This window comes from Caretta caretta, chromosome 3 (assembly GCF_965140235.1).
Source record: "Caretta caretta isolate rCarCar2 chromosome 3, rCarCar1.hap1, whole genome shotgun sequence".
NCBI lineage: Eukaryota > Metazoa > Chordata > Testudines > Cheloniidae > Caretta > Caretta caretta.
In genome coordinates, this window is record NC_134208.1 from 190,986,974 (window position 1) to 191,013,338 (window position 26,365).

Genomic DNA, 26,365 nt, shown 5'->3' on the forward strand with positions numbered 1-26,365 from the left:
TTCCCTTCACACACTCCTCTACCAAATGTCCCTGTCCTAGTTGTGTGTTGTGATGCACTGGGAGGGGATAACTCGGAGGTGATGAAAGGCTGGCATCTGTAGGGGACAGAGTTAAGTTTGTAGTGTAAGTAGTTGTGGTAATAAGGTGTCTGGGTATAAAAGAGGACATGTACTGTTGAGTTGGCTTATCCATTTCTCTGTTTTTGTGGATTTGAGTCAGGTCTGAGTGTAGCAACCCTAACTGTTGCACATTTTGTGTGTGTGTGTTAATGCAGGCAGGAGTAACCTACAACACGCTGTATAAATGCAGTTAACATATGTTTGTCACAGTTTCAATAAAATATTGTTTTAACTGAACTAATAGTTGTCTCACATGGCTACTCAAGGGCAAAATCCATCTGTAAAATATGGCTTTTCTGAGGATAATAACTTGTGCTGTGTTGATTAACAATATAACTGATTGTTTCACTGTATTTTTGGTTCAATTTGAAAAATGTTCAAGCCCAAATAACCAAATCTAACCAAAAATCTATAGCCTATAGACAAACAATGCAATATAAAAAGGAGACATTACATACCCACCTTTCAGGAAGCAATTCTTACCTTGAAGCATGTTCACCTTATGCAGTAAGTGTGAGTTGAAGAAGCACCTCCAAAATTACCTCCATTTATATCATGACTGTTCACAAGTTTTTTAAAAGCACTTTATATGTCACCTACAATCCAGCCCACCAGTTCCTTAACATGTTGTTGTTCTGTACCTTTCATTATCTCTGTTTTGGAAACCACATTCCAAACCAGTTGGACTTAGAACAGATTAGGATTTACCTCTAGGACACACCATTGGTGTATTTTGGCTTTGACAGGCTTCTTATTTTCTAATGCCAAAACTGACTTCAGCTTTGCAGTGTTGTGGGATATTTGACATGGGTGAATAGAATTGTGGGAAGAGTATAATACATCCAATTAATATAACTTCCCAATGCCTATACATATTCTATTAACACTGTGTACATAATACCAATTAATGTAATGTATACTGTGCCTAACATATATGTATTGGCTAACAACTATTACCATACACTTAGGGAGTTTCTTTTGACATGATCTATGTATATTTTTAATTATAGCATGATTGATATCTAATTTATGTTACAGTTCTAATGTATGATGAAACAATTATTTATGTACAATAACAAATTCTAACAACAAGGAAATAAATATATATACTTTAAAATCACTCTTTATGTAATAAAGGAACATAAGGACAAGAAAAAGACCAAACTTGTCCTTAACACTTTACCTGATACCATTAATTTAATTCAGTTTGTGACTTCTTAAACTTACTGGTTCATGCAATAGTTATGCTGAAGTATTAAAGAGAAAGGGGAAATTAGTCAGTTTGTCATTTGACATCACTTTCTGTACAGGCTTTCTTTCTTTTTGTTTGTTCCACACTGCCATAGGAGTTTTTAAATTTTATTTTCCTAGTCAAACAATTTTCAGGTGGGTTCAGGGGTCAATACAGTACCTGAATTCTTTGAAATGTATGGAATTGACTAGAAATTTAATTTTTTTTAAACTGGCTTCAAGTTAACAGTATTCCTTTAAGTAACTGAGGAAAACTGCTACTGTTCAGGTCTTCAACATAATGTTAAGTGTGTTCCAGAATAACTTGGGTTATTCTGCCCTTATCCTGCTTACAGACTTTGCTCTTGGTTTGGATAGGAAGACATTCTTCCTACAAAAAGAAAAGGAGTACTTGTGGCACCTTAGAGACTAACCAATTTATTTGAGCATGAGCTTTTGTGAGCTACAGCTAAGCTCATGCTCAAATAAATTGGTTAGTCTCTAAGGTGCCACAAGTACTCCTTTTCTTTTTGCGAATACAGACTAACAGACTAACCATTCTTCCTACGCTTTCACAAGGACAGACAGCTGGAGCGAATTGGGAAAATGCCAACAAAACAGTTTGTTGGTGAAAACTAAACATTTTGGTTAGGTTTAGGCAAGGTTCTGATGGGACCCAGGAGAGGCTCCGACAGAACCCAAGTATACCACTTCTTTCCCTTTTACAGAGAATTCTGCATTTTTTGCTTACCTTCCAAATCAGAACAAGATCAAATTTCAAAATGTCTAAATACTCCAGAAGCAGAACTATCTTTCTCTACTTAGCTCTAGCAAGAACTCTGCTCTTCCAGCTAAAAAGCTTTGAAGTGCAGTTCTCAAAACACAATCCTCCCGTGACCTCTTGAGCTACAAACTAAGGTACCTTTCCAAGCATAGTTTGCTTCAAACTGACTTTTCTGCCTACCTGCGATCCAACCAAACAGTGTTAAACTTGCAACCTAGGATCTTGATCCCACAACCCCTTGATGGCTAGAATGGTAAGGGCCGTATTTAACTCCTTTAGAGGATAATGGTTATCATGAACTTGTCACAAGGTTTTCAATCATGTAAAGCAATATTTATTGTCTAAAGGGAACTTCCTCCAGTCCTAATTTAAGTGAACATACATCTTGAGAGATCCAGCCTTGGGTTGCTATATTTAAATCCTACTAAGCTCCCTGTCATGTTGGGTTGATTGGACTGGTATTTTACGCTTTTTAAATTCTAACTGGTAGTTCAAACTATTGTATTGTGCCTGATTCATTAAAACCAAACTAACCTAACACCTGATGTTTTTATTAGGGTTGGTCTAGTTGAATCTAAAATTCGTGTACTCGTTGGGAACTTGGAGAGAAATGAATTTATAAACCTTGCACATGTTAATCCTCAGTCTTTCCCTGGCAACAAGGAACATTGCAAAGAGTAAGTTAAGTTTTTTTCTTTTCTTTCTTTTTTTTTTTAAAGTTTAAGAATGTGGTAGTTTGGTCCCTGTTAAAATTAAATTGAAATCTGCTAGTCTTCAGTCATTGTAGATATCTTGCAAGAATGCATGTGGAGGTATTTCAAGCTAATCAAACATTGTTTCACAGCTGTGTATCTTCAAGAAAAGGCAATCTGAACATGTCATAACATTTAAGAATGAGTGAAATATTGTACCTCTGACTAGTATACCAAAACACATAAGTACTAAAATGCAGATTTAATCTGCAACTCTATAATAATGAACAGGTAAATGATGGAGATTATTTTGTTTAATCCAGTTCCTGAAGTTAAATTGGGAACATCCAAATAGAACTGACATTGACACACAAATGAGACGCATCAGTGATTTTTTTTATTATTGGTTTTTAAAGGAGCAACTATGTATCCATGTGGTTCCTTGGAATAATTTTTAGGAAAATGGAAAATGCAGAAAGTGTTAACATTGACTTAACGTATGATATACAATCATTCACAGATACAGGTAAGCTTATATTTCACTTTAGTATTGGTATGGTTTTTAGTTTGACTCATACAAGATTATCTAAATAGCTAATATAATCCATAAACTCTTCCCGAACTCTGCCTCCTCCAGGATAGTTATGGTGAAGGTCTAGGCACAGAGCATGTGGAGGCTTAATTTTAAAATAGTAAACTTTCTATTTTGCCCACAAAACAGATATCTATCTTGGATGTATACCTGCTATAGCCATACAATAAGTAAGAAGGCGCATTCCTTGTCAGATACACAAACCATATGAGGAACATGGTGAAGACCTGAATTGAAGCACTCTATAGCCTCTTACACTAAAGAGTTCTGCTAGACTTGTAAAAATGACACTATTTACATCCATCATATTTTTTTATTTTATTTTTTTTTTAGTGGCAGAAAAATCAGTAACATCAGCGCTACCTGTAAAACAATTAAAATACACATTCTGTCCATGTACCAGAGTGGGTAATGAGGGAAGACCTAAAACTTAAGCAGCACAGTAGATGTGTGAACCTCTTCTCTGGCATAGTGGGCACAGCTGGCTCAGTGAAGTTAACTATGCACTTGCTAGGCCAAAGGCAGCAAAGCTGGTGCCAGTGACTTGAAATAGGTGCCTCTGAATCATATGCATGGAAGTCAAAAAGGGGCATGAAGTTTGGGAACCCATACTTAAGACCATGAGAACAGTCTTGTTGTATGTAACTTGTAATGGGAATTGTCAAGAGTAGCAACCAAGAACTTAGAACCCAAAATTTCTATACTATTGATAGTTCAGAACTAACTCCCATCTGAGTCTGAAAACTAGACTGAACATCTGAAAACCTATTGTCATGGACACTTCTACATTGGTAGGGGCATGAATGCTCTTCTCCAGATTTGAGCACGGAGTTATTCTAATGTTACAAACACACAACTTTTCTTACTAGTTACCTTGAGAATCAGGTTACAAACTCTTCCTTTCTCTTTCATTTGTGATGTGTTGGAACCACTGAAGTGTAGGTCTGAAAGGACAACGTTAATTTAATTTAATTCCATGATATTTTACTTAGTATTGTTATAAGTAATTCCCAAGGCTACGATAAAAAAAAAACCTCTTATTTTTCAGTTGTTTTCTTTAGTTTGATCATTTGACAGCATTTGGTGTATATGCAGCAATCTGGTTCGTTGCTCTTTGGCTTAGTTTCTCAGTATGTTGTTGGAGCTATGGTGAACCTATTGCCTTGAGTGCAGGCAACTGGACTAGATGACCTCTCGAGGTCCCTTCCAGTTCTATGATTCTGTCTGAGAAGTTCAGTCAAATTCCATGTGGGCATCTGATGGGTAATGAAAAAGTGCTTGTTAAACTTCAGTTGTGAGGTGAGGTGGCAGTGGTGCTTGGATAATATGGTAACTTCTAACAGTTCCTTGGGGCAAAAGTCATTGAGGGCTAAAGCAATTGAGAAGCCTGCAGAAATCTGGCATACAAATGTGTAAGCATTTGAAAATGTTAGTGTGGAAGCCCAGTATGCTAGTTTGTCAGACTTAGGAGTGGACTGTCTAATACTTGTACAAAGTCTTTGCAGTGTATGTATTTATTTGAATGTCAACTGTAGTCTTTAACCTTTAAAACTTTAATAGTGAACTTATGTATTTTTTTCTTGCATTTAAGTTATAACGATTGGCCCATATCAGTGCATTTATGGATGGCGTTCTGCATGGGCGCTGACTTCCTCTCTTCCGGGTGGGTTCTTGACGTCCCCACCTCTACCCTGCTTCCTCCCCTGAGTGCGCCACATCCCTGCTCCTCCCTCTCCCTCCTGGAAAGTCCTAAACAACTGTTAGGCGGCAGGGGAGCAGGAAGCGCTGGGAGAAACAGAGACGTGGTGCGCTCGGGGGTGGGGGAGAAAGAGGCAAGGAGGCGGGAGCTTGGCTACCAGTTGGTGCAGAGCAACCAGTCGCCACCTATGCTGTTATGGATGTTTTTGTGTGCAACTCTGTAGCTCAAACTGTTACCAGACCTCTCTTTGAAGTCATTTAGTTTGAAGTCAAATGTTTGGCCTTGCTAAACAAACTGTGCCATTTTAACTTAACTAGTATAGTTAATCATTCAACACCTAAATGGGTATAACTGCATCCGCAGTAGAAATTTGCTTTATATGATACAGCTTGTTCCTTGCTTACCCAAGCTCTGCCTTGAGGCACAGGCTTTCCTAATCGGATTGGCAGTGAGGAGGGGAGATACAGAAACCCTGTGTTTAAATAAGCCCTTAGTCTTTTCTATTGATTTGAAATCAATATAGCTAAATTGGTGCAGCCCACTAGTGTGGATGCAGTTATACTCATGAAAATGGGCTTATGTTGGTAAATAAGCTGTACGTAAACGTACCAATATTAGCACCTTTATCCTAATAGTACATAGTTAAATTGGTACATAAATGTTGCATAGACAAGTCCCACTGCTTTTAGATTTTAATGGTTTTAGTGAAAGATCAATGGAAGCTCAGGATCTTTTAACTAATTCTAGTATCCCCAATGCTCTTGGCAACCTACTGAACAACTAACTTAAACAAATGCAGAATATAAAGTCCACTAAGTAAACTCTTAAGACTGAATATCCACAAATGTGATGCCCAGTATTAAACTTTGAATCAGGGAGAGTGGTATTGCTGCACTTGGTTTATAGGAGACGGAAATGGAAGATACTCTCTTAAAGGGACACCATTTAAAAAAAAAATGTGCCAAATTTTAACTTACATGATCAGTCCTATTTTGTCTCTACCTCTGCTTTGCCTGTCTCCTCGATTTCTGGGCAGTCATGCTAGTGAAACGAAATAAACTGCCTCAAGCTTTTTTGTCTGAATTTTTAGATTTAAGTATTTAAACAGCTGAGTTATTTGATCTGCAAACTACATGTATTTGAATCCATCAATTACCCAACACTGTTTGCAGAGCCTAAACTTAACTGAACTTTCTCAGTCCAGTGAATCAAAGAGGGAATTAAATTTAAGATTAAAAAAAAAAAAGCCCTACATTCCTCTTACTCGCCAACATTGTTTGCAACCTTTTTAAGCAGTACAGACACCTGTAATTAGTTGTTTTAAAGAGGTATCTTTAAACAAAGTTAAAATGACTACAGGATGGTGACCGACTGTAAATATCAAATGGACCAAGTTGGTTATGAAATGTAAAGTAAAATGGGCTTCCCAGCATACAGTTCTCCCATTTTTATTAACTATCATGAATTTGGAAACTCTCCTGGTGACCTTCTGTTATTGTAGCTTTAGTTTAAATGAGCTTCAACATATTATTGACAATATTCCAATATGATATGTTCAGAGTAAAAATACTTAATGAAGGCCTGCTGTTGGCTTCTTCATTCAGAAACATAATTTTACAAAAATATAATCTAAGTTGAGGGAATTGGAATCTGCATGTATTCTGGCTTTAAATTGGGTAATTGCATATTACAGTTCATAGGCAGGCAAATAACATCAATATGCTAAAAGACGGCATGAAGATTGAAGCAACTCATGTGAAGAAAAAGCAACTGCATTATTATTTGCCTGCTGAAATTTTACAGAAAAGAAAGAAGGTACGTTGAAGTTTTGATCCTTCACATAATATTTGCATGTGTGCATATCTTTTTTTTTAAAAAAAAGATTATATCTTGTAACCTTTGTTTTCAGCAAAGCATACCAGACATTGGTCGAAACATTAGTGGACTTTCATCCAAAAGGGCTTCGGTGGATGTAAGCTCTTTGGATGGTTCAATGAACACAGACACAGGAACACGATATAGCTCCCCTCCCTTGTTAAACAGGATCTCTAAATTGGACAACAACTCTCTGATAGAAACAGAAAGGTTAGTAGTTTGTAAGCTTGTGCCTTGTAGCAATGTGAAGTGCTTGCAAAGGGTAACTTTTACTTTTAACGTGGACAAGTTTGTTTGGCAGTTCTTACTTATTTCAGTCTTTATATAAATCGCTGTGGCATGTATACTAAATTTTTTTAATCAATAATTAAGTTGATTCTTGGGGTCCTGCAAAATAAATATATGGAATAATTGTAGTGTCTTTTATATCTACAAACTTTTGAAGGATAATGACCATGAATAAATAGAATGGCAGCAAAAATTTAAAGGGACGTTATGCCAGAAATCAACTGTCTTCAATATACAGTATATGCATTTTCTTCAGCCAGTGGATAGTTCAAGGAGATCGGTAACAAGTGTACAGTTGATAGACTAGCTGTGTTACCGAAAATGTGAAAGAGCATATACAATGTTTATTTAACAGGAACACTGTACTTCAGAGAACCAGTGCTGCTACCAGTAGAGAGAAGTCATTGAATGTCACTATGCCATCAGTGCCTGTTAAAAGACTGCCCATTCCAGTTATTGGTTCAAGTATGTATCCAAACATAGTAAGGAAAATGTAACCCTTAACTCTATGTAACTACACTTTAAAGGCTCTTTTCTTTGTGCAGAGACCGAGATTGCAGGTACAACAAAAGCAGTGCTACCTCCAACTGGATGCGCCATACCTACAGTAGTAGGACGAAATGTGATTTCTCGACTTATTACACCACCTCCTGCACAGGGACAACAGCTCCTAAATGGAATTTCAACTCTAAACTCTAAAAATGCTGCACCTAAAAGACCTCATTCACCTTCCTCAGAAGAATGCACTAAAAGACTTAAAGATATAGAAAAGGTAAAAACACACTTCAATATGGAATCAAAGGGAGAAAGAGTTGGAGAGATGTATATAGATAAACTCCAAAAGACCCTGCAGGTAATGTTATAACTTCAATTTTTAATACTGTCCTTTAAAAAGAAAATACTGGCTGTCAGAATTAGCCTAGTGTTTAATGTTCAAAGTTCGTGTATGTAGAATGCAGTGTTCAGATCTGACATGACAGTTTCATTCCAGCAATCCAGTGACTAAATCCTAAACTTTGATTATAGGCTCTTGGAAAGTTTGAAACAATTGCTATACCACACCTACCATTAGATGCTCTAGGAAGAGAGAGAAACTGTCTCATAGGAACAACATCTAATCTGAAGCTCTATGAAACATTTAAAAATAACCTGGAAAGGATTTTTTAAAAAAGCTAGGCTTGTGCCCTTTATTTGTTGCTTAGTGATTTTATAAAGAGGGCCCAAAAGTTCCTACTGTTTGCTTGATTTAACCATAGAAATCAGTATTGTTAATTCTGGACTATCTTCTTTTTGCTGAATGACCTAGATGCCTATTGTTAGTGCCTTTCATTATAGAGGTGGTATTGAAATCTTTACCAAAGCCTGCCTTTCTCCAAAATGTTCATTAGTCATTGAAGTTTGACTAAAGAGTCTACATTTCTTCTACTTCTTTGAGTAATGGTCCCTATTGTATTCCATGGTGGGTTATGCATGCGCACCATACATCCAGAGCTGGAGAATTTGAAAGTAGTGTCCGTTGGTCCACACATGCACTCTGATTCACCTGTGCCTCTGTCTGAGGGGATAGAGAGCAGGGCAGACTGATCACCTCTCCAGTTTCTTCTCACTACTGCATGGTCCAGGTTGGAATCTTCAGTGTCTACAGCTTTGGCTACATCCTACAAAATAAGAATTACCTAGTTTGTAAACAGCTTTAACAGTTTAGTGTTTTTATAGATCAGTTTCCTGGGTAAAACCACCCCATTTAGGTCCAGGACTATGCCCAGGACTCCAGGCATCAAACGCCATGCTTCCTTCCCACAATCTTTCTCGGTCAGCGACAACCACCTCCGTCTGTACTGCCTTGGGAAAGCCCACATCATGATGAGGTGCAGTATCTGTCAATTGTTCCCTAGCCATACCCGAGAAAGGCAGGAACTTCGTCTCCGCAAATACCTCACGAAGAAGGCCATGAAGCCCCAGTCGGATCCACCTCTGAGGGACTTGACCGCGGGAAGGAGTTTATCACCCATCCCATACACAGAACACTCCTCCCTTCCAACGGCACCAACAGTACCACCACTGGAACTGGAATCTGACTTCTCTTCTTCAGGAGAGTGTGAATCGCCCCATGAACTTTTCTTCCCCTACCCTGTGTGTTCACCACCACCCAAGAGACCTGCACCAGTTTGGGACCAACCTCTCCTTCATCTAACTTTGGAGCTGCTGGCATGGGGCCCCCATGACCACCTACTGACCCTTCCTACTGGGGGCCTTGGGACCAGTAGTCCCATGCAGAGTCTGTCCGATCTGCCAGGGAGTCACCTCTTGCCTCCCCTCTAAGGGAACACTCAGATCTGCCCCTGGATCTGGCATAGGAGGAACATTATGCTATGGATCAGGTGGTTCCACTGGAACTAGTAAGACTGCCATCTTCATTCCTGGAAGAAGTGGTGACTCCTACATCTCCATCCACCTCTCTTCCCCCAGTGACTTCAGGAAGTTCCTAGATCATCTCCACAGAGTTGCTGGAGAGTTTGATTCCTCTCCAGGAGATCCAGGACTCTCAGCACAAACTCTTAAACATCCTCCATGCATCTAGACCCCAACATATTAGCTCTCCCTGCTAATGAAGCCATACTGGAGCCATTTAGAACAGTTTGGTGCTCCTCTGCCAGCTGCGCTCCTACCCTGAAAAGGGCAGAATAGCGTTATTACTGAAGGAATGCTGAAGGAACAAATTTATTTTCTCACCCCACTCTCAACTCCGTGGTGGTCCATCCCGCTTCTGAAAGGGCTACACAGTCACATCCCTGGTCTATCCTTGCTGATAAAGAGGGCAAATGCCTGGATCTGCTGGGGAGAACGGTCTTCTCATCATCCAGCCTCCAGTTCAGGATAGTCACTAATGGCTAAATACAATTTCCTGACTTATGCCAAGTTTGCAGGGTTTACTGACTGCCTTCCGCAGTAGGACAGAGCTCATTTTCAAGCTCTGATCGATGAAGGCAAACTGCTCACGGTCCCTGGACTCCAGGGCTACCCTCCGTTTACATCACAAACAAGCCTCGAGTACTGGTCAAGTCGTGTTTATCTGCTAGGTCATATGGTCTCATGGTTTCTTCAGGTATGTTGGCAACAAGAAGAAAGCCAAGGAAAGTGTGGGCCCCTTACTGAATGAGGGAGGCAACCTAGTGACAGAGGATGTGGAAAAAGCTAATGTACTCAATGTTTTTTTTGCCTCTGTCTTCACTAACAAGGTCAGCTCCCAGACTGCTGCGCTCGGCATCACAAAATGGGGAAGAGATGGCCAGCCCTCTGTGGAGATAGAGGTGGTTAGGGACTATTTAGAAAAGCTGGATGTGCACAAGTCCATGGGGCCGGACAAGTTGCATCCGAGAGTGCTGAAGGAATTGGCGGCTGTGATTGCAGAGCCATTGGCCATTATCTTTGAAAACTCGTGGCGAACCGGGGAAGTCCCGGATGACTGGAAAAAGGCTAATGTAGTGCCAATCTTTAAAAAAGGGAAGAAGGAGGATCCTGGGAACTACAGGCCAGTCAGCCTCACCTCAGTCCCTGGAAAAATCATGGAGCAGGTCCTCAAAGAATCAATCCTGAAGCACTTGCATGAGAGGAAGGTGATCAGGAACAGCCAGCATGGATTCACCAAGGGAAGGTCATGCCTGACTAATCTAATCGCCTTTTATGATGAGATTACTGGTTCTGTGGATGAAGGGAAAGCAGTGGATGTATTGTTTCTTGACTTTAGCAAAGCTTTTGACACGGTCTCCCACAGTATTCTTGTCAGCAAGTTAAGGAAGTATGGGCTGGATGAATGCACTATAAGGTGGGTAGAAAGCTGGCTAGATTGTCGGGCTCAACGGGTAGTGATCAATGGCTCCATGTCTAGTTGGCAGCCGGTATCAAGTGGAGTGCCCCAAGGGTCGGTCCTGGGGCCGGTTTTGTTCAATATCTTCATAAATGATCTGGAGGATGGTGTGGATTGCACTCTCAGCAAATTTGCAGATGATACTAAACTGGGAGGAGTGGTAGATATGCTGGAGGGGAGGGATAGCATACAGAAGGACCTAGACAAATTGGAGGATTGGGCCAAAAGAAATCTGATGAGGTTCAATAAGGATAAGTGCAGGGTCCTGCACTTAGGACGGAAGAACCCAATGCACCGCTACAGACTAGGGACCGAATGGCTAGGCAGCAGTTCTGCGGAAAAGGACCTAGGGGTGACAGTGGACGAGAAGCTGGATATGAGTCAGCAGTGTGCCCTTGTTGCCAAGAAGGCCAATGGCATTTTGGGATGTATAAGTAGGGGCATAGCCAGCAGATCGAGGGATGTGATCGTTCCCCTCTATTCGACATTGGTGAGGCCTCATCTGGAGTACTGTGTCCAGTTTTGGGCCCCACACTACAAGAAGGATGTGGATAAATTGGAGAGAGTCCAGCGAAGGGCAACAAAAATGATTAGGGGTCTAGAACACATGAGTTATGAGGAGAGGCTGAGGGAGCTGGGATTGTTTAGCCTGCAGAAGAGAAGAATGAGGGGGGATTTGATAGCTGCTTTCAACTACCTGAAAGGGGGTTCCAAAGAGGATGGCTCTAGACTGTTCTCAATGGGGGTAGATGACAGAACGAGGAGTAATGGTCTCAAGTTGCAGTGGGGGAGGTTTAGATTGGATATTAGGAAAAACTTTTTCACTAAGAGGGTGGTGAAACACTGGAATGCGTTACCTAGGGAGGTGGTAGAATCTCCTTCCTTAGAGGTTTTTAAGGTCAGGCTTGACAAAGCCCTGGCTGGGATGATTTAACTGGGAATTGGTCCTGCTTCGAGCAGGGGGTTGGACTAGATGACCTTCAGGGGTCCCTTCCAACCCTGATATTCTATGATTCTATGCAACTACAGCACTCCACTTGCAAGACTCCACTTTCGTTGCCTTCAAACACGGCAATCGGTGTACTCCCCAAAATGTTAGTCAGTGAACCCCATGATGACCATTCTGCTCAGTGTCTTCCCTGCTATGGTGGACAAATCCAAATCCTTGTCAGGTATGCATGGGCTCCTCTTTCTCCCTTCCTCTCCAGACAGGACCATTACTACAGATGCGTCCCTATTGAGTTGGGGAGCCCACATGAACAACCACATAGCTCAAGGTACCTGGACATCTCAAGAGTCCAGGATGTGCATCAATATTCTGGAGTTTGAACAGTCTGAAAGGCATGAGGGTCCCTTCTTTCATTCATCCACACTCACCAGGTCCCTATAATGTCAGACAACATTACACTGTCTTCTTCATCAACAAGCAATGAGGAGTGGGTTCCGCCTCCCTGTGCACAGAAGCAGTCAACCTCTGGAACTGGTGTATCACCAATCAAATCATCCTGTCGGAAGCCTACATTCTAGGAAAGCAAAATGTGCTTGCAGACTCCTTTTAGCAGACATTTCAGTCAACCACAAGTGGGAGCTCCACAACGCAGTACTGTGTGAATTTTCACTCTGAGGAACCCCAACCAGAGACCTGTTCACCTCTCAAGAAAACAGGAAATGCACCACATATTGCTCCAGAGAAGATCTTGGTTGTCATCCAAGACACTCTGCTTCTTCCTTGGTTGGATCAGCTCAACTATGACTTCCCTCTTTTACTGGTCCTTCCACAAGTTCTATGCAAAATCTAGTAGGAGGGAGAATGGGTTTGTCAGATTGCGTGTCCCCCCCCTTTCTGGGGTGCCACCTCATGTACTTGGGTACCACTCAGCCCACCGGTTCCACCAGTCTGGGTTCCCTTACACTACCCTGCTGAGCCAGGCCCTCAAGCCTTCTCCAGCACACAAACAGATAGGGCCACACCCAGCTGCAGAAAGACACCCACTGAGATCAGCTCTGTGTAGGAAGACTCAGCTCAGGAATTGCCCAGCACTCCAGTGCATGTTCCCTCTGGAGTGTAAACCCAAAATTGTTTTGCCTTGCGCTGCACAGAAATCTGTAGAGCAGAAGCTCATGAACCCACCCCCTCCCTCAATGTGGAGGAAGATATGCACAGCTTTTTGCTCCCCTCCCCCCAATTATGAATTCCACAAACTAGTTTCAGAATGAACAAAAACAAGTTTAGTAACTACACCAGATAGATTTTAAGTGATTATAAGGGATAGCAAGCAGATCACCTTGGCAAATAAACAAAAAACGCAAACTGAGCTTAACACAGGTAGGATATAAATTAGCAAATTCTCACCCTGAGTGATAAATAGGCTGGCAGATTCTTAAGGCACAAGTTTCCTTGGCTTTCCCAGGTTTCATACACAGGCTGAAGATCTTTCTAGCCTGGGACCATCACTTCCTACCATTCAGTACTTGCCCCTCAGGTGTTTCCAGGTGTGTTGTTGCAGGGAGAGTGAGGTACCCTCATGAGGTCATTATCCTCCTTTTACATCATCTTCCCACTTGCTGGAAAGCTCTTTTGCTGTGACTTGGGTCAAACAGTCCCCATGGTGTAGTGCTGTCTCTGAGAGGTTTTTCTTGTACACCGTTTCTGGGGTAATCCTTGGGCTTATGTGCCTTTCCTCAATAAGTCATTAATATTGTTAGGTACAACAGTAAAAAGTCCTGAAAGGCTGCTTGTGGGTGTTTTTAACCTCACACATGTTTCAGTAACACATACATAGCCAAACTTCACATACAATGATGGCACACACAATCCAACAAGATATTAATATCTGGCAGATCAAGACTTTTCGAATACCTCACAAGACCTACTTTATATAAAACATATCCTAATTACATGACAGTGGTGAATATTGGGATGTCAAAGGGTTATCCTGATTGCCGTCTTCTGTTCCACACAGTTCTGGTTTCCCAACCTCCTACACATGTTATCTTGACCACCAATCATCCTCCCAACATTTCCTGAGCTCCTGACCCAGTGGAACAGCAAGATCAGACACCCTGATTCACGTCCGCTCCTCCTCAGGATTTGGTATTTGGATGGGCATCATCATTATAATGTTCATGCTCCACAACCATAAGAGACCTCCTCTCAAATAATAGAAAGGACTCTACTAGAAAATGTTACCGAGCTAAATGGAAGCACTTTTCTTGGGCACATCAGAAGAGGCATTCTCCCAGAAACTACAGATATTTCTCTTATCTTGGACTATATCCTATCTTTGAAAACATCAGGTTTGTCCATCAGCTCCTGGAAAGTTCACATGGGGTAATCGGGGCATACCCGCCACCTTCTCAGGGCTGCCTGGTCTCTGCACATCCTCTGTCCAATAGATTCTGGAAAACCCTAATAAAAACCTTCCCAGGTATTCAGAAGCCTACTCCCCAGTGGCACCTAAAATTTGTTCTCTTGGTACTCAAAGGCCCCCCCTTTGAACTTTTCGCTTCTTGCACAATGTGTCTCCTTTCCATGAAGGTCACTTTCCATGGAGCCATCACCTCAGCTAGAAAAGTTGGTGAACTTGGAGCGATGATGGCAGATTCTCCTTACACTATATTCCATAAGGATAGGGTTTCTTTGTGTCTACACCCCAAATTCACCCCTAAAGTAGTTTTGAAATTTCACCGTAGCCAATTGATTCACTTACCTGTTTTCTTCCCAAAACCACACGCTTCCGCAGAGGAACGAAAACTCTGCTCCCTTTTACCTGCACAGAACAAAACCACTCAAGAAATCCCTGAGACTATTCATCACTACAGCAGAAAGTCAGTCTCCACCCAGAGAATTTCTAAATGGATCTCTGGCGGCATTCAATTCTGTTACTATCAAACCACCTCCCCCTTCTCCCCAATGATGGAATAAGAGCTCATTCCATCAGAGCACAAGTAACAACTATGGCATCTCTTCAGAAGGTACTCCTCCTGGACATCTGTAAAGTGGGCACATGGGCCTCCATTCAGGCGTTTGCAAGACATTTTACCCTGGTGCAGAACTCTTCTGTTTATGCCTCCTTTAGGACTATAGTACTCCTCTCAGCCCTCTGTCTACATCCTCACACCCTTTTCCTACTTAAGTCCTGTTTGTCAATCACCCCCAGTGGAATACAATAGGGATCATCATTCAAAGAGGAGAAGGAGGTTATTTACCTGTAACTAGAGGTTCTTTTAGATGTGTGGTCACTATCTATATTCCACTACCTGTCCTCTTTCCCCTCTGCTTTGGATCTTATCTGATTCGCTGTAGAGAAGGAACTGAAGAGGCAGTCTGTCCACCCAACCCTACATCCCTTCAGATGGAGGCAATGAGGTGAGCCAGGCTGCATGCGTGCACCAACAGACGCTATTTTTCTCTGGCTCTGGACATATGGTATGTATGCACCATCCACAGTGGAATACAGATAATGACTACATATCTCAAACTTCTAGTTACAGGTAAGTAACCTCCACTTTCAATTGCTCAGCTTTCCTCAACTTTTGAAATGTATAAACTTTGGAAATATATAAACATAACTAGTTATGTCAAGTTTCTAAGCAAAACATTAATTTTCATGGAAAAAAAAATAAAGGCCTGAAAGGGCTTTTTCTATGTCAAATTATCAAAAAACACAAACCAAATGTTTTGCTGGTCATCTTCAAAACTTAAAACCTCATTGGTCCAAGCAGCAGTGATGTAAGGAAGTAATTCCATTTCTGCAGTCTAGTTGCATAAACCCGCACTTTTCCACTCCATAATTGCTATTAAGTATCTTAAATATGGATTATAGAATTAATGATAGGAGAAATCTTGACATTGCAGGAAGCATTAATTACACATCTTGGCTGAAGTGGATAATCCCTTCCCCACCACTTCTAGTAGGTATAGGTGTTGGTAGTACTACAGCAAAATATAGGTAAAACTGATTGTTTAGAAGGTTCGTCAGTTGCTTGGATTAGCTAAAATTCTGTGGCGTGAGAGGCCTGGTTAATCTGTGTAATTTGCAGTGACAGGTAATAGACCAAGAAAACTACAGAATCTTCCTTACAAAATGTTAATGATTAAACCACAAAAGATGGGTTAAAATGGTAGAAAATTGAGTTAATTCGTCCAGTGTTACGCAGTTGACAGACGCAGTATGTGCCTTCTGATATACTTAAAAAAGGGGTAATACACTGGAAAAATGGTTGTAGGATGTCTTTGTACTACGATTAATCTTGTGTTAATCGTGTAGTATTTTTTTTGTACAATATCTCAGGTGCAGGTGGCCTTTAGGAGCAGATACTTAACCTGCTGGACAGGTAATCAGCAGCTGACATTGACAGAGCACTAACTTGTTTTTATAAATTCCATTTCTCTGGAAAAAACATAACTTTTGCTAATTTTACCTCCATTTTTGTGGAAAGGCAAGAAACAATTAGAAAACACTACATTTTGGAATTTGTTTATACATTTCCAAAAATTTAAACTTTAATTCTCAAATAATTGAAAGTTCCTACTGGGTCTCAGAATAGGCCAACTCATCTGGTTCTTGCTTGTGTTTTGTAGTCCAACAGCAATGCTTTCTTCCGTAAGGACTGTTCATGCTAGGTCAAGTTCAGACTCAGATATGCACTCACAACTCCTATTGATTTGAATGAAAGTTGTACTCGTACCGAGGATAGTTTGTACTGAGGATAGTTTGGTCCCTGAGCTCTAACCATATAAATGGCTTTGATACTATGTATCCTACTCTAGTAAATTGGACTGGATTCAGCATTCAAAGATTGTAGCATCCAAGATGATGTAAAGAGAAAATCTACAGGAAAAAATATAATTTGAAGCATTTGTCTTAATTTTTTTAAATCCTGAGTAAACTACTTTAACTCTTAACTAAGTAAAATTCCTTAGATATTCCACTTGACATGACTAAGAATAAATTTCAGTTAAAATCACGGTTAGACAGAAAAACGTTTGTTACTTACAGCTCTTATCAAGCTTTATCCATTTTCCTGTTTCTCCACACATCACACCCAGAAATTATTTGCTGGGAAGCTAAAGTGTAATCTGATACTTTAGTTCTCTCCGAGCATTTGAATTATTTCTAGACTTAAAACTAGAACTAGGTGAAATTTTTTGGACAAATAACTGAAATTTTCATCCAATAAGCTTTGGTCAACTCTAAACTATTTGAATTTTGACACTAATTTGCCCAATGATTTCAGCCAAATTTTTAGCTTAGGCACCATTCACAAAATGGTGGGAGGAGGTGGTGCCTCCTTTTTATATGACCATGTTGCATTATGTCACTGGGCTATGGAATATTATGGGACAGGTCTCTCAATCTCTTATAGTCATTGGAGCAGGGACTTGAACTTGGGTCTTCCCCTTCCAGATAGAAAAGGAGTACTTGTGGCACCTTAGAGACTAACCAATTTATTTGAGCATGAGCTTTCGTGAGCTACAGCTCACTTCATCGGATGCATACCGTGGAAACTGCAGCAGACTTTATATACACACAGAGATCATGAAACAATACCTCCTCCCACCCCACTGTCCTGCTGGTAACAGCTTATCTAAAGTGATCATCAGGTTGGGCCATTTCCAGCACAAATCCAGGTTTTCTCACCCTCCACCCCCCACACACAAATTCACTCTCCTGCTGGTGATAGCCCATCCAAAGTGACAACTCTTTACACAATGTGCATGATAATCAAGTTGGGCCATTTCCTGCACAAATCCAGGTTTTCTCACCCCCCTCCCAAAAACCACACACACAAACTCACTCTCCTGCTGGTAATAGCTCATCCAAACTGACCACTCTCCAAGTTTAAATCCAAGTTAAACCAGAACATCGGGGGGGGATAGGAAAAAACAAGGGGAAATAGGCTACCTTGCATAATGACTTAGCCACTCCCAGTCTCTATTTAAGCCTAAATTAATAGTATCCAATTTGCAAATGAATTCCAATTCAGCAGTTTCTCGCTGGAGTCTGGATTTGAAGTTTTTTTGTTTTAAGATAGCGACCTTCATGTCTGTGATTGCGTGACCAGAGAGATTGAAGTGTTCTCCGACTGGTTTATGAATGTTATAATTCTTGACATCTGATTTGTGTCCATTTATTCTTTTACGTAGAGACTGTCCAGTTTGACCAATGTAAATGGCAGAGGGGCATTGCTGGCACATGATGGCATATATCACATTGGTGGATGTGCAGGTGAACGAGCCTCTGATAGTGTGGCTGATGTTATTAGGCCCTGTGATGGTGTCCCCTGAATAGATATGTGGGCACAATTGGCAATGGGCTTTGTTGCAAGGATAAGTTCCTGGGTTAGTGGTTCTGTTGTGTGGTATGTGGTTGTTGGTGAGTATTTGCTTCAGGTTGCGGGGCTGTCTGTAGGCAAGGACTGGCCTGTCTCCCAAGATTTGTGAGAGTGTTGGGTCATCCTTTAGGATAGGTTGTAGATCCTTAATAATGCGTTGGAGGGGTTTTAGTTGGGGGCTGAAGGTGACGGCTAGTGGCGTTCTGTTATTTTCTTAGGCCTGTCCTGTAGTAGGTAACTTCTGGGAACTCTTCTGGCTCTATCAATCTGTTTCTTTACTTCCGCAGGTGGGTATTGTAGTTGTAAGAAAGCTTGACAGAGATCTTGTAGGTGTTTGTCTCTGTCTGAGGGGTTGGAGCAAATGCGGTTGTATCGCAGAGCTTGGCTGTAGACGATGGATCGTGTGGTGTGGTCAGGGTGAAAGCTGGAGGCATGCAGGTAGGAATAGCGGTCAGTAGGTTTCCGGTATAGGGTGGTGTTTATGTGGCCATTGTTTATTAGCACTGTAGTGTCCAGGAAGTGGATCTCTTGTGTGGACTGGACCAGGCTGAGGTTGGTGGTGGGATGGAAATTGTTGAAATCATGGTGGAATTCCTCAAGGGCTTCTTTTCCATGGGTCCAGATGATGAAGATGTCATCAGTATAGCGCAAGTAGAGTAGGGGCTTTAGGGGACGAGAGCTGAGGAAGCGTTGTTCTAAATCAGCCATAAAAATGTTGGCATACTGTGGGGCCATGCGGGTACCCATAGCAGTGCCGCTGATCTGAAGGCATACATTGTCCCCAAATGTGAAATAGTTATGGGTAAGGACAAAGTCACAAAGTTCAGCCACCAGGTTAGCCGTGACATTATCGGGGATAGTGTTCCTGACGGCTTGTAGTCCATCTTTGTGTGGAATGTTGGTGTAGAGGGCTTCTACATCCATAGTAGCCAGGATGGTGTTATCAGGAAGGTCACCGATGGATTGAAGTTTCCTCAGGAAGTCAGTGGTGTCTCGAAGATAGCTGGGAGTGCTGGTAGCGTAGGGCCTGAGGAGGGAGTCTACATAGCCAGACAATCCTGCTGTCAGGGTGCCAATGCCTGAGATGATGGGGTGCCCAGGATTTCCAGGTTTATGGATCTTGGGTAGTAGATAGAATCTCCCAGGTCGGGGTTCCAGGGGTGTGTCTGTGCGGATTTGATCTTGTGCTTTTTCAGGAAGTTTCTTAAGCAAATGCTGTAGTTGCTTTTGGTAACTCTCAGTGGGATCATAGGGTAATGGCTTGTAGAAAGTGGTGTTGGAGAGCTGCCGAACAGCCTCTTGTTCATATTCCGACCTATTCATGGTGACAACAGCACCTCCTTTGTCAGCCTTTTTGATTATGATGTCAGAGTTGTTTCTGAGGTTGTGGATGGCATTGCGTTCCGCATGGCTGAGGTTATGGGGCAAGTGATGCTGCTTTTCCACAATTTCAGCCCGTGCACGTCGGCAGAAGCACTCTATGTAGAAGCCCAGTCTGCTGTTTCGACCTTCAGGAGGAGTCCACCTAGAATCCCTCTTTCTGTAGTGTTGGTAGGGAGACCTCTGTGGATTAGTATGTTGTTCAGAGGTATTTTGGAAATATTCCTTGAGTCGGAGACGTCGAAAATACAAGACGTCATTATGCAAGGTAGCCTATTTCCCCTTGTTTTTTCCTATCCTCCCCCCCCCCCAGATGTTCTGGTTTAACTTGGATTTAAACTTGGAGAGTGGTCAGTTTGGATGAGCTATTACCAGCAGGAGAGTGAGTTTGTGTGTGTGGTTTTTGGGAGGGGGGTGAGAGAACCTGGATTTGTGCAGGAAATGGCCCAACTTGATTATCATGCACATTGTGTAAAGAGTTGTCACTTTGGATGGGCTATCACCAGCAGGAGAGTGAATTTGTGTGGGGGGGTGGAGGGTGAGAAAACCTGGATTTGTGCTGGAAATGGCCCAACCTGATGATCACTTTAGATAAGCTATTACCAGCAGGACAGTGGGGTGGGAGGAGGTATCGTTTCATATTCTCTGTGTGTATATAAAGTCTGCTGCAATTTCCACGGTATGCATCCGATGAAGTGAGCTGTAGCTCAGAAAAGCTCATTGTCAAATAAATTGGTTAGTCTCTAAGGTGCCACAAGTTCTCCTTTTCTTTTTGCGAATACAGACTAACACGGCTGTTACTCTGAAACCCTTCCAGATAAGTACCCTAATCACCTGGCTGTAGTCAGTCTCTCCCAATGACTATTCAAACATTTTTGTATACCAAGGGGAACAGCTTCAATAGGAGAGATTGAGATGCCCAACCCAGATTATGCAATGGTCCGGTTGTTTGGGCGCTTTCCTGCAATGTGTGAAACTCAAGTCTGGGGAGGCAGGTATTGAACCCCAGTCTCCCACATCCCAGCTGAGTGCCCTGACCAGTGGGATAAAAGGTATAAGGGAGGTACCACCACTACCTGTGGCCATCTTGTGAATCATTTCCTTTGCTGCTTTATTTTAAAAGTGCCATGAAATTAAATATTTTTGTTTTGGATCAAATTAAACATTTTGTTTCACCTAAAGTTTTTATTGACTTTCTTTCAGTTTGGCAAAAACTTCTTTGAATTTCAGTCGACTCAAACCAAATATTTTTTTCAGAAATGCCAGTAAACCAAAAAAGCAATTACTTGCTCAGCTCTTCTCACTCTTCTATAATAAACAATTTAAATCTTGCCTCCTTCAAACATAAATTTTTTCTTTAAAGAAGTTGATAGGAAAGGCAGCCCAACCTATAGGCAGAAGCTGGGCGCTGCTTAGGTAAGTTCACAGAGCCTGGATTTATATGTAAAATAACCATGTCAAATAATGGTCTGTTTTATGTAAATTCAAATTTTGAGCACACTTCCCTTTTCCTGTGAAAAAAGTCTGAATATGTCGCACGTAAGAAAAGTCTAGCTAAAAACTGTTATCTTGAGGGGGCACACCCTGTGATTCATATCTTTGGGTACATATGTAGGCCCTCCTTTACAGAAGAATAAAATGACCCAAAATGCCTTCCACATAAAGAATAGATGTCATGAGGCTTTTAAAGTTTCATAAATGCTTTCTTGTTAGTTGGAACTAGAAATATAGATCTAACCAGCATTTAATAAGCATTTGTTTGTGAGCTGATATTTGTGCTTTTCATATAAAGGAACTTAATTGCAATGCATTCAGTACACTATTCTTAAATACTTTGGGTTTTTAGGATAGCCTTGGAGGAGGGGAATCCATGCCTGTTCCAACTATTGACACATCAAGATCACAGGTATGGTCTACCTAGTCTTTATGTTCACAGATAAAGCAAAACTAGTGAATATTTCCAGTATATATTAAGGTAATATTAGTTTACACACAAAGCTAGCAATTTGACAGTGTCAAGTACTTTTCTGTTGATTTACTATAATTCTTTAACTCTTGTGGTAACATATGGTAACTGTGATTCTCGCTTACACACTGTGCAGTAGTATTTTGGAGAGCTGCAAAGCAGCTCTCAGACAGACAGAAGTCCCAAACTGCCATGTTTACTTAAAAAGGTTTAGGCATCCAGCCAAAGATTGAAAAACATTTCATTTGGACACACAAGCATCTTTCTCCTACCATCTCAGGTATTCAAACTTCACAACCCCTTCAAAAAACTAGACAAAGGCCCTTTCTTTCCAAACAGACTTCTTAGTGTCACTAGAATCTTTGCTCTGCTTCAATCACATTCTTCACTGAGTGCTCTGAGCAGTTAATCAACCTCCATATCACATACAGGACTTCAATGTCAAAAATTGGATATGCTCAAAAATATCAGCCAATTATAGCAATTACACTTCAGATTTTGAAACCTAATTTTTTCAGGCTCTCTTGATCTAAAGCTAGGCCAATCAAGATATGCAGTCTGAAATTTAATATTAAGACTCTTACCACATTTGTTTGTTTTCACCAGGCTGGGATGTGTGGGTGGGGGTGTGACTCTAGGGTGGGGCCAGAAATGAGTTCAGGGTGCAGAAGGGGGCTCTGGGCTGGGGCCAAGGAGTTTGGAGTGTGGGAGGGGGTTCTGGGCTGGGGCTGAGGCAGTTGGGGCACGGGAGGAGGTGCAGGCTCTGGGAGGGTGTAATATGGGTGCAGGAGTGGGCTCAAGGCTGGGGCAGGGACTAAGGTGTGGGAGGGGGTGAGTGGTGTGAGCTCAGGGTGGTGCTTACCTCAAGCAGCCATGCTGCCTCTGCCCATAGGCACTGCCCCTGCAGCTCCCATTGGCCATGGTTTCTGGCCAATGGGAGCTGTGGAACTGGAACTCAGGGTGGCGGCAACATGTGGCACTCCCCTGGCCATTCCTCTGCTTAGGAGCTGAGGGACATGTCACTACTTCCTGGCTTTGCATAGCTTCCCAGTAGGGAGCCTGCCAGCCCCAGAGCTGCCAGGGTTTCTTTTCAACCTGGCAACCCTAGCAACATGCCACTTGATGCTGGTTTTTGCCTAATTCAGATGAACTCTTGAGGGAAAACTAGGCGGGGGTGGGGGGAATGCCCCTTCCCCTGTACTATTTTAGTGCATAAATGCCTTCACGGTGAAAAGCAGACACTTTGCCTGCAAGTGTCTAACTTCTAGTAGAGAATTGGCAGATAATCACTATGGTGGGGGGAATAGCATATTCTAGACTGCTTGGTTTGGTGTGGTAGGTCATGAAGTTAATCTGTAGGTCTTGTTTACTGCTGAAACAGTTTCACTTTCTACCCAACTTCTGTTTACATTATGCATATTTAAAAATAATTTCCCCTTCCCCCTTGGTTTCCATTTTTCTACTGTAGAGACTTGCCAGTAAAGAGCTACCAGATTCATCTTCTCCTGTTCCAACAAATAACATTCGTGTCATTAAACATTCCATCAGACTGACCCTTAACCGGTAACTACAGTGCCTTTTCAGGTAAAGATAATATGCACTTCGTTAGTGGTGCACATAAGCAATTTTTACTTTTATACTGCAGTTGCTGTCCCACATAAAATATGGAGTTACTGTCACCAAATTGGAGGGATTTTTCCAGTTATTAATTTTTGTCTGCATTTTGACCTGCAGATGCTGTAAGATACTTCCATTACTCTATAGCTTTTCCAAGATCACCTGCTGACAAGCCACTGTCTACAAAATCATGGCTTTTGAGTCCTTTTTTTAAAAACATTGCCTTTAGTTTAAAAATTTGCTACTTCTGACTGATCTACTTATTTTGAACACCCTTCCAACAGCAGTCCTTGTTTTTTAAAAGTCTTGTGTTATAATCATTGTCTTGAGCTGAAAAAAATTGTTCTGAAAAATACAAAAAAAATGTCCTGTGATACCATTTTTCTGAATGTATGTAAACATGTTTACTTCAGTCACTGGAGCCACATTCTGGTTAGAAGTGTATGTATGAAAGTCCTGGTATTGTTTCTGCTTTCCTAATAGTGTAGATATACATTATTTTGTGGACTTCAATTATTTTTTTTCTGGTTTAGCACACATTCTTTTCTACATCTGTCACGCTGGTGCTCAGCATCTATAGCCAATAGCTTTATGGTATTTAACACGTAGCCGGGCACTACCCAAGTTATACAGACTGCCTCCCATGGAGGCCCAAGAAATCAAATCTTAATTTAAAAATAAAATTTCAACAATTAAGGATACCTACCAAGATACTGAAATGATAGGAATGTCTTATGCTATGAAATCTAATTCTTGTAAATCTTGTTCTGAAACAGGCTTAGGACTTCTTCCAGTTTTCACTGGTTAATTAAACGAATTTCCCCACAGCAACAAATTTCTTACCCAAAATACTTAAGACATAGCTAAATACTGAAACTAGGAAAAACCTATTGTGACATTACGATCTACTCATTCTGCAGTTATGCAGAACAATTCTTCACTGATTAGGCATGCAGAAACAGATATTACTTTCAATACAATGCCTGAAAATATTTCCTTTTGAATAACAATGGTTACGGAACTCTGGCTTAGGACCATTGCAGTCTTCATGTAAACAAACATAATCGTCGTAATACAGCTTACCCAGTTAAATAGAGTGAAGTTTCAGGAGAAAAATGCATTTTCTACAAAGCAAATCCTAGACTACATAATTTCCTCTTGTAATTTATTTAATTCAGTGTTTTGTAAATGAAGTCATATGTATTTTTGTATGTACTATAAGAACATCTTTTCAAAAAGAAAAGTTTAAAAACTTCACTGTTTCTTCTTCAGTCTACTTTTTTAACGTAGGTCAAATCTTCTAAAAGCCCTTAACACAAGCATTTTGAAGAACATATGTATACAATACCTCTGTGTTTTGAATAGAATTCTAATTTGCAGATATTCCTTAATTGTAGTTTTCCTTCAGCACCACAGCTGTCATTAGTCAGCTGTATGAGGCAACCAGGAACGCTAATAGTTCTGAGACTAACATTAAATAAAATTTTACCATGCAATGTGTGCCTTCATTAGAAAGTAGTAAAAGTATATACAGGAAAAGCTTTGTTATCTGGCGTGTTGGGGGAATGGCCGGGGGGGTTGCTGGTAAGTCAAAAATTCCGGTTAACTAAGAGGGAGGGAGTTTGGGTTTGGAAGGGGGCTTAGAGCATGGGGTTGGGGCACGTGAGGTGGTGCAGGGTTCCAGATCCAGGTGGTGGTCACCTCGGGCAGCTGCATGCAAGTAGCAACATATCCCTGCTGCTCCTAGACGGAGGTGCGGCTACGCAGTTCTGAGCATTGCCTCTGCCCGCAGGCACCACCCCTGTTGCTACCATTGGCCACGGTTCCCAGCCAATGGGAGCTGAGGAGCCAGTGCTCAGGGCAGGGCGGGGGCAACATGCAGAGCCACCTAGCTGCACCTCTGCCTAGGAGCAGCAGGGACATGTTGCCACTTGCAGGAAGCCACCAGAGATGAGCACCGCCTGGATCCTGCACCCTGAAACCCCTCCTGCCCTGAGCCTCCTCCCGCACCCCCGTCTGCACTTCAAACCCCTTGTGGTCATTCCTCCACCTAGGAGCAGCAGGGAGCCAGATAGAGAGCCTGCTGGCCCCATGCCAACCGGACTATACCAACCAGAAAGCTCTATAAACTGGCATTTCTGATCTTCATTGAAAGTCTGGATTAAAGTGCCAGATAACACAGCTTTTCCTGTACTACAATCCCTGCATTTTGCATCTGACAGCTGAGTTGATGGCTGAGATACCAGTTTAGCATCCTGATAATAGTGTACCTGGATTTTTTTCAAGAATAAGTTGCTTGAAATAGAGCACAGCTCTAAACTTCAATTCGTCTCATTTTAAAATAACTAAGACATAAGGGAGAGAAATACATGTCTTGCCAGGCCTTCCTTCCTCTTTGCTTATTATCTCCATATAGATATGGAAACTAATGGTCAGCATAGCAAAGTTTCATCGTGTCTTTTTTTGGCATGATGTACTTAAATCTCTAACCTATAGATTTGGTTCTCAAGTGTGCCTCACTGTGCAGGTCTGATCTGAGAAATTACTGTAAAAATGACATTGGGATTCTGAAGGGTTCATGTAGAGTTCATGCACCTGGAAACATTCAGGGCACACCCTGACTGTTGTGTAGGAGCGGTGCACACACTGCTCCGTCCAAGGACATGGACCATAGGAAGTCGCTCAGAGGACATGAACCGTGGGAAGCTTCCTTGGACTGGGCTCAAGGCCTGAGAACAAGGATTGTAGTAGATAGAGGCTGGTAAATAAGAATATTAATCAAAGTCATATTATTTCCTTTGTTGATGCCTTTTGCGGTCGGAGTATGTAATGCACAGGGGGGAGAGAAATAAAAGAGGTGGAAAAGCTGACGGGGCAATCCCGTCAGCAAACCAGCCTGCTTGCTCGCCTAAAGCC

General features: G+C 41.6%; 1 protein-coding gene and 1 long non-coding RNA gene across 2 annotated transcripts in view; both read left to right on the forward strand.

Moving 5' to 3' along the window:
• PAPOLG (poly(A) polymerase gamma) overlaps positions 1–23,784 on the forward strand; it is a 65,032-nt gene extending 41,248 nt beyond the window's left edge. The window contains exons 14-22 of the mRNA XM_048842797.2: positions 2,692–2,811; positions 3,243–3,352; positions 6,811–6,932; positions 7,027–7,202; positions 7,636–7,745; positions 7,826–8,133; positions 21,713–21,772; positions 23,301–23,416; positions 23,567–23,784. Of these exons, the coding sequence (XP_048698754.1) occupies positions 2,692–2,811; positions 3,243–3,352; positions 6,811–6,932; positions 7,027–7,202; positions 7,636–7,745; positions 7,826–8,133; positions 21,713–21,772; positions 23,301–23,399 (1,105 nt within the window). The 3' untranslated portion in view covers positions 23,400–23,416; positions 23,567–23,784. The remainder of the gene's footprint in view (positions 1–2,691; positions 2,812–3,242; positions 3,353–6,810; positions 6,933–7,026; positions 7,203–7,635; positions 7,746–7,825; positions 8,134–21,712; positions 21,773–23,300; positions 23,417–23,566) is intronic.
• Positions 1–26,365, forward strand: part of LOC125633481 (uncharacterized) — a 266,677-nt gene that overhangs the window by 66,872 nt on the left and 173,440 nt on the right. The window lies entirely within an intron of this gene.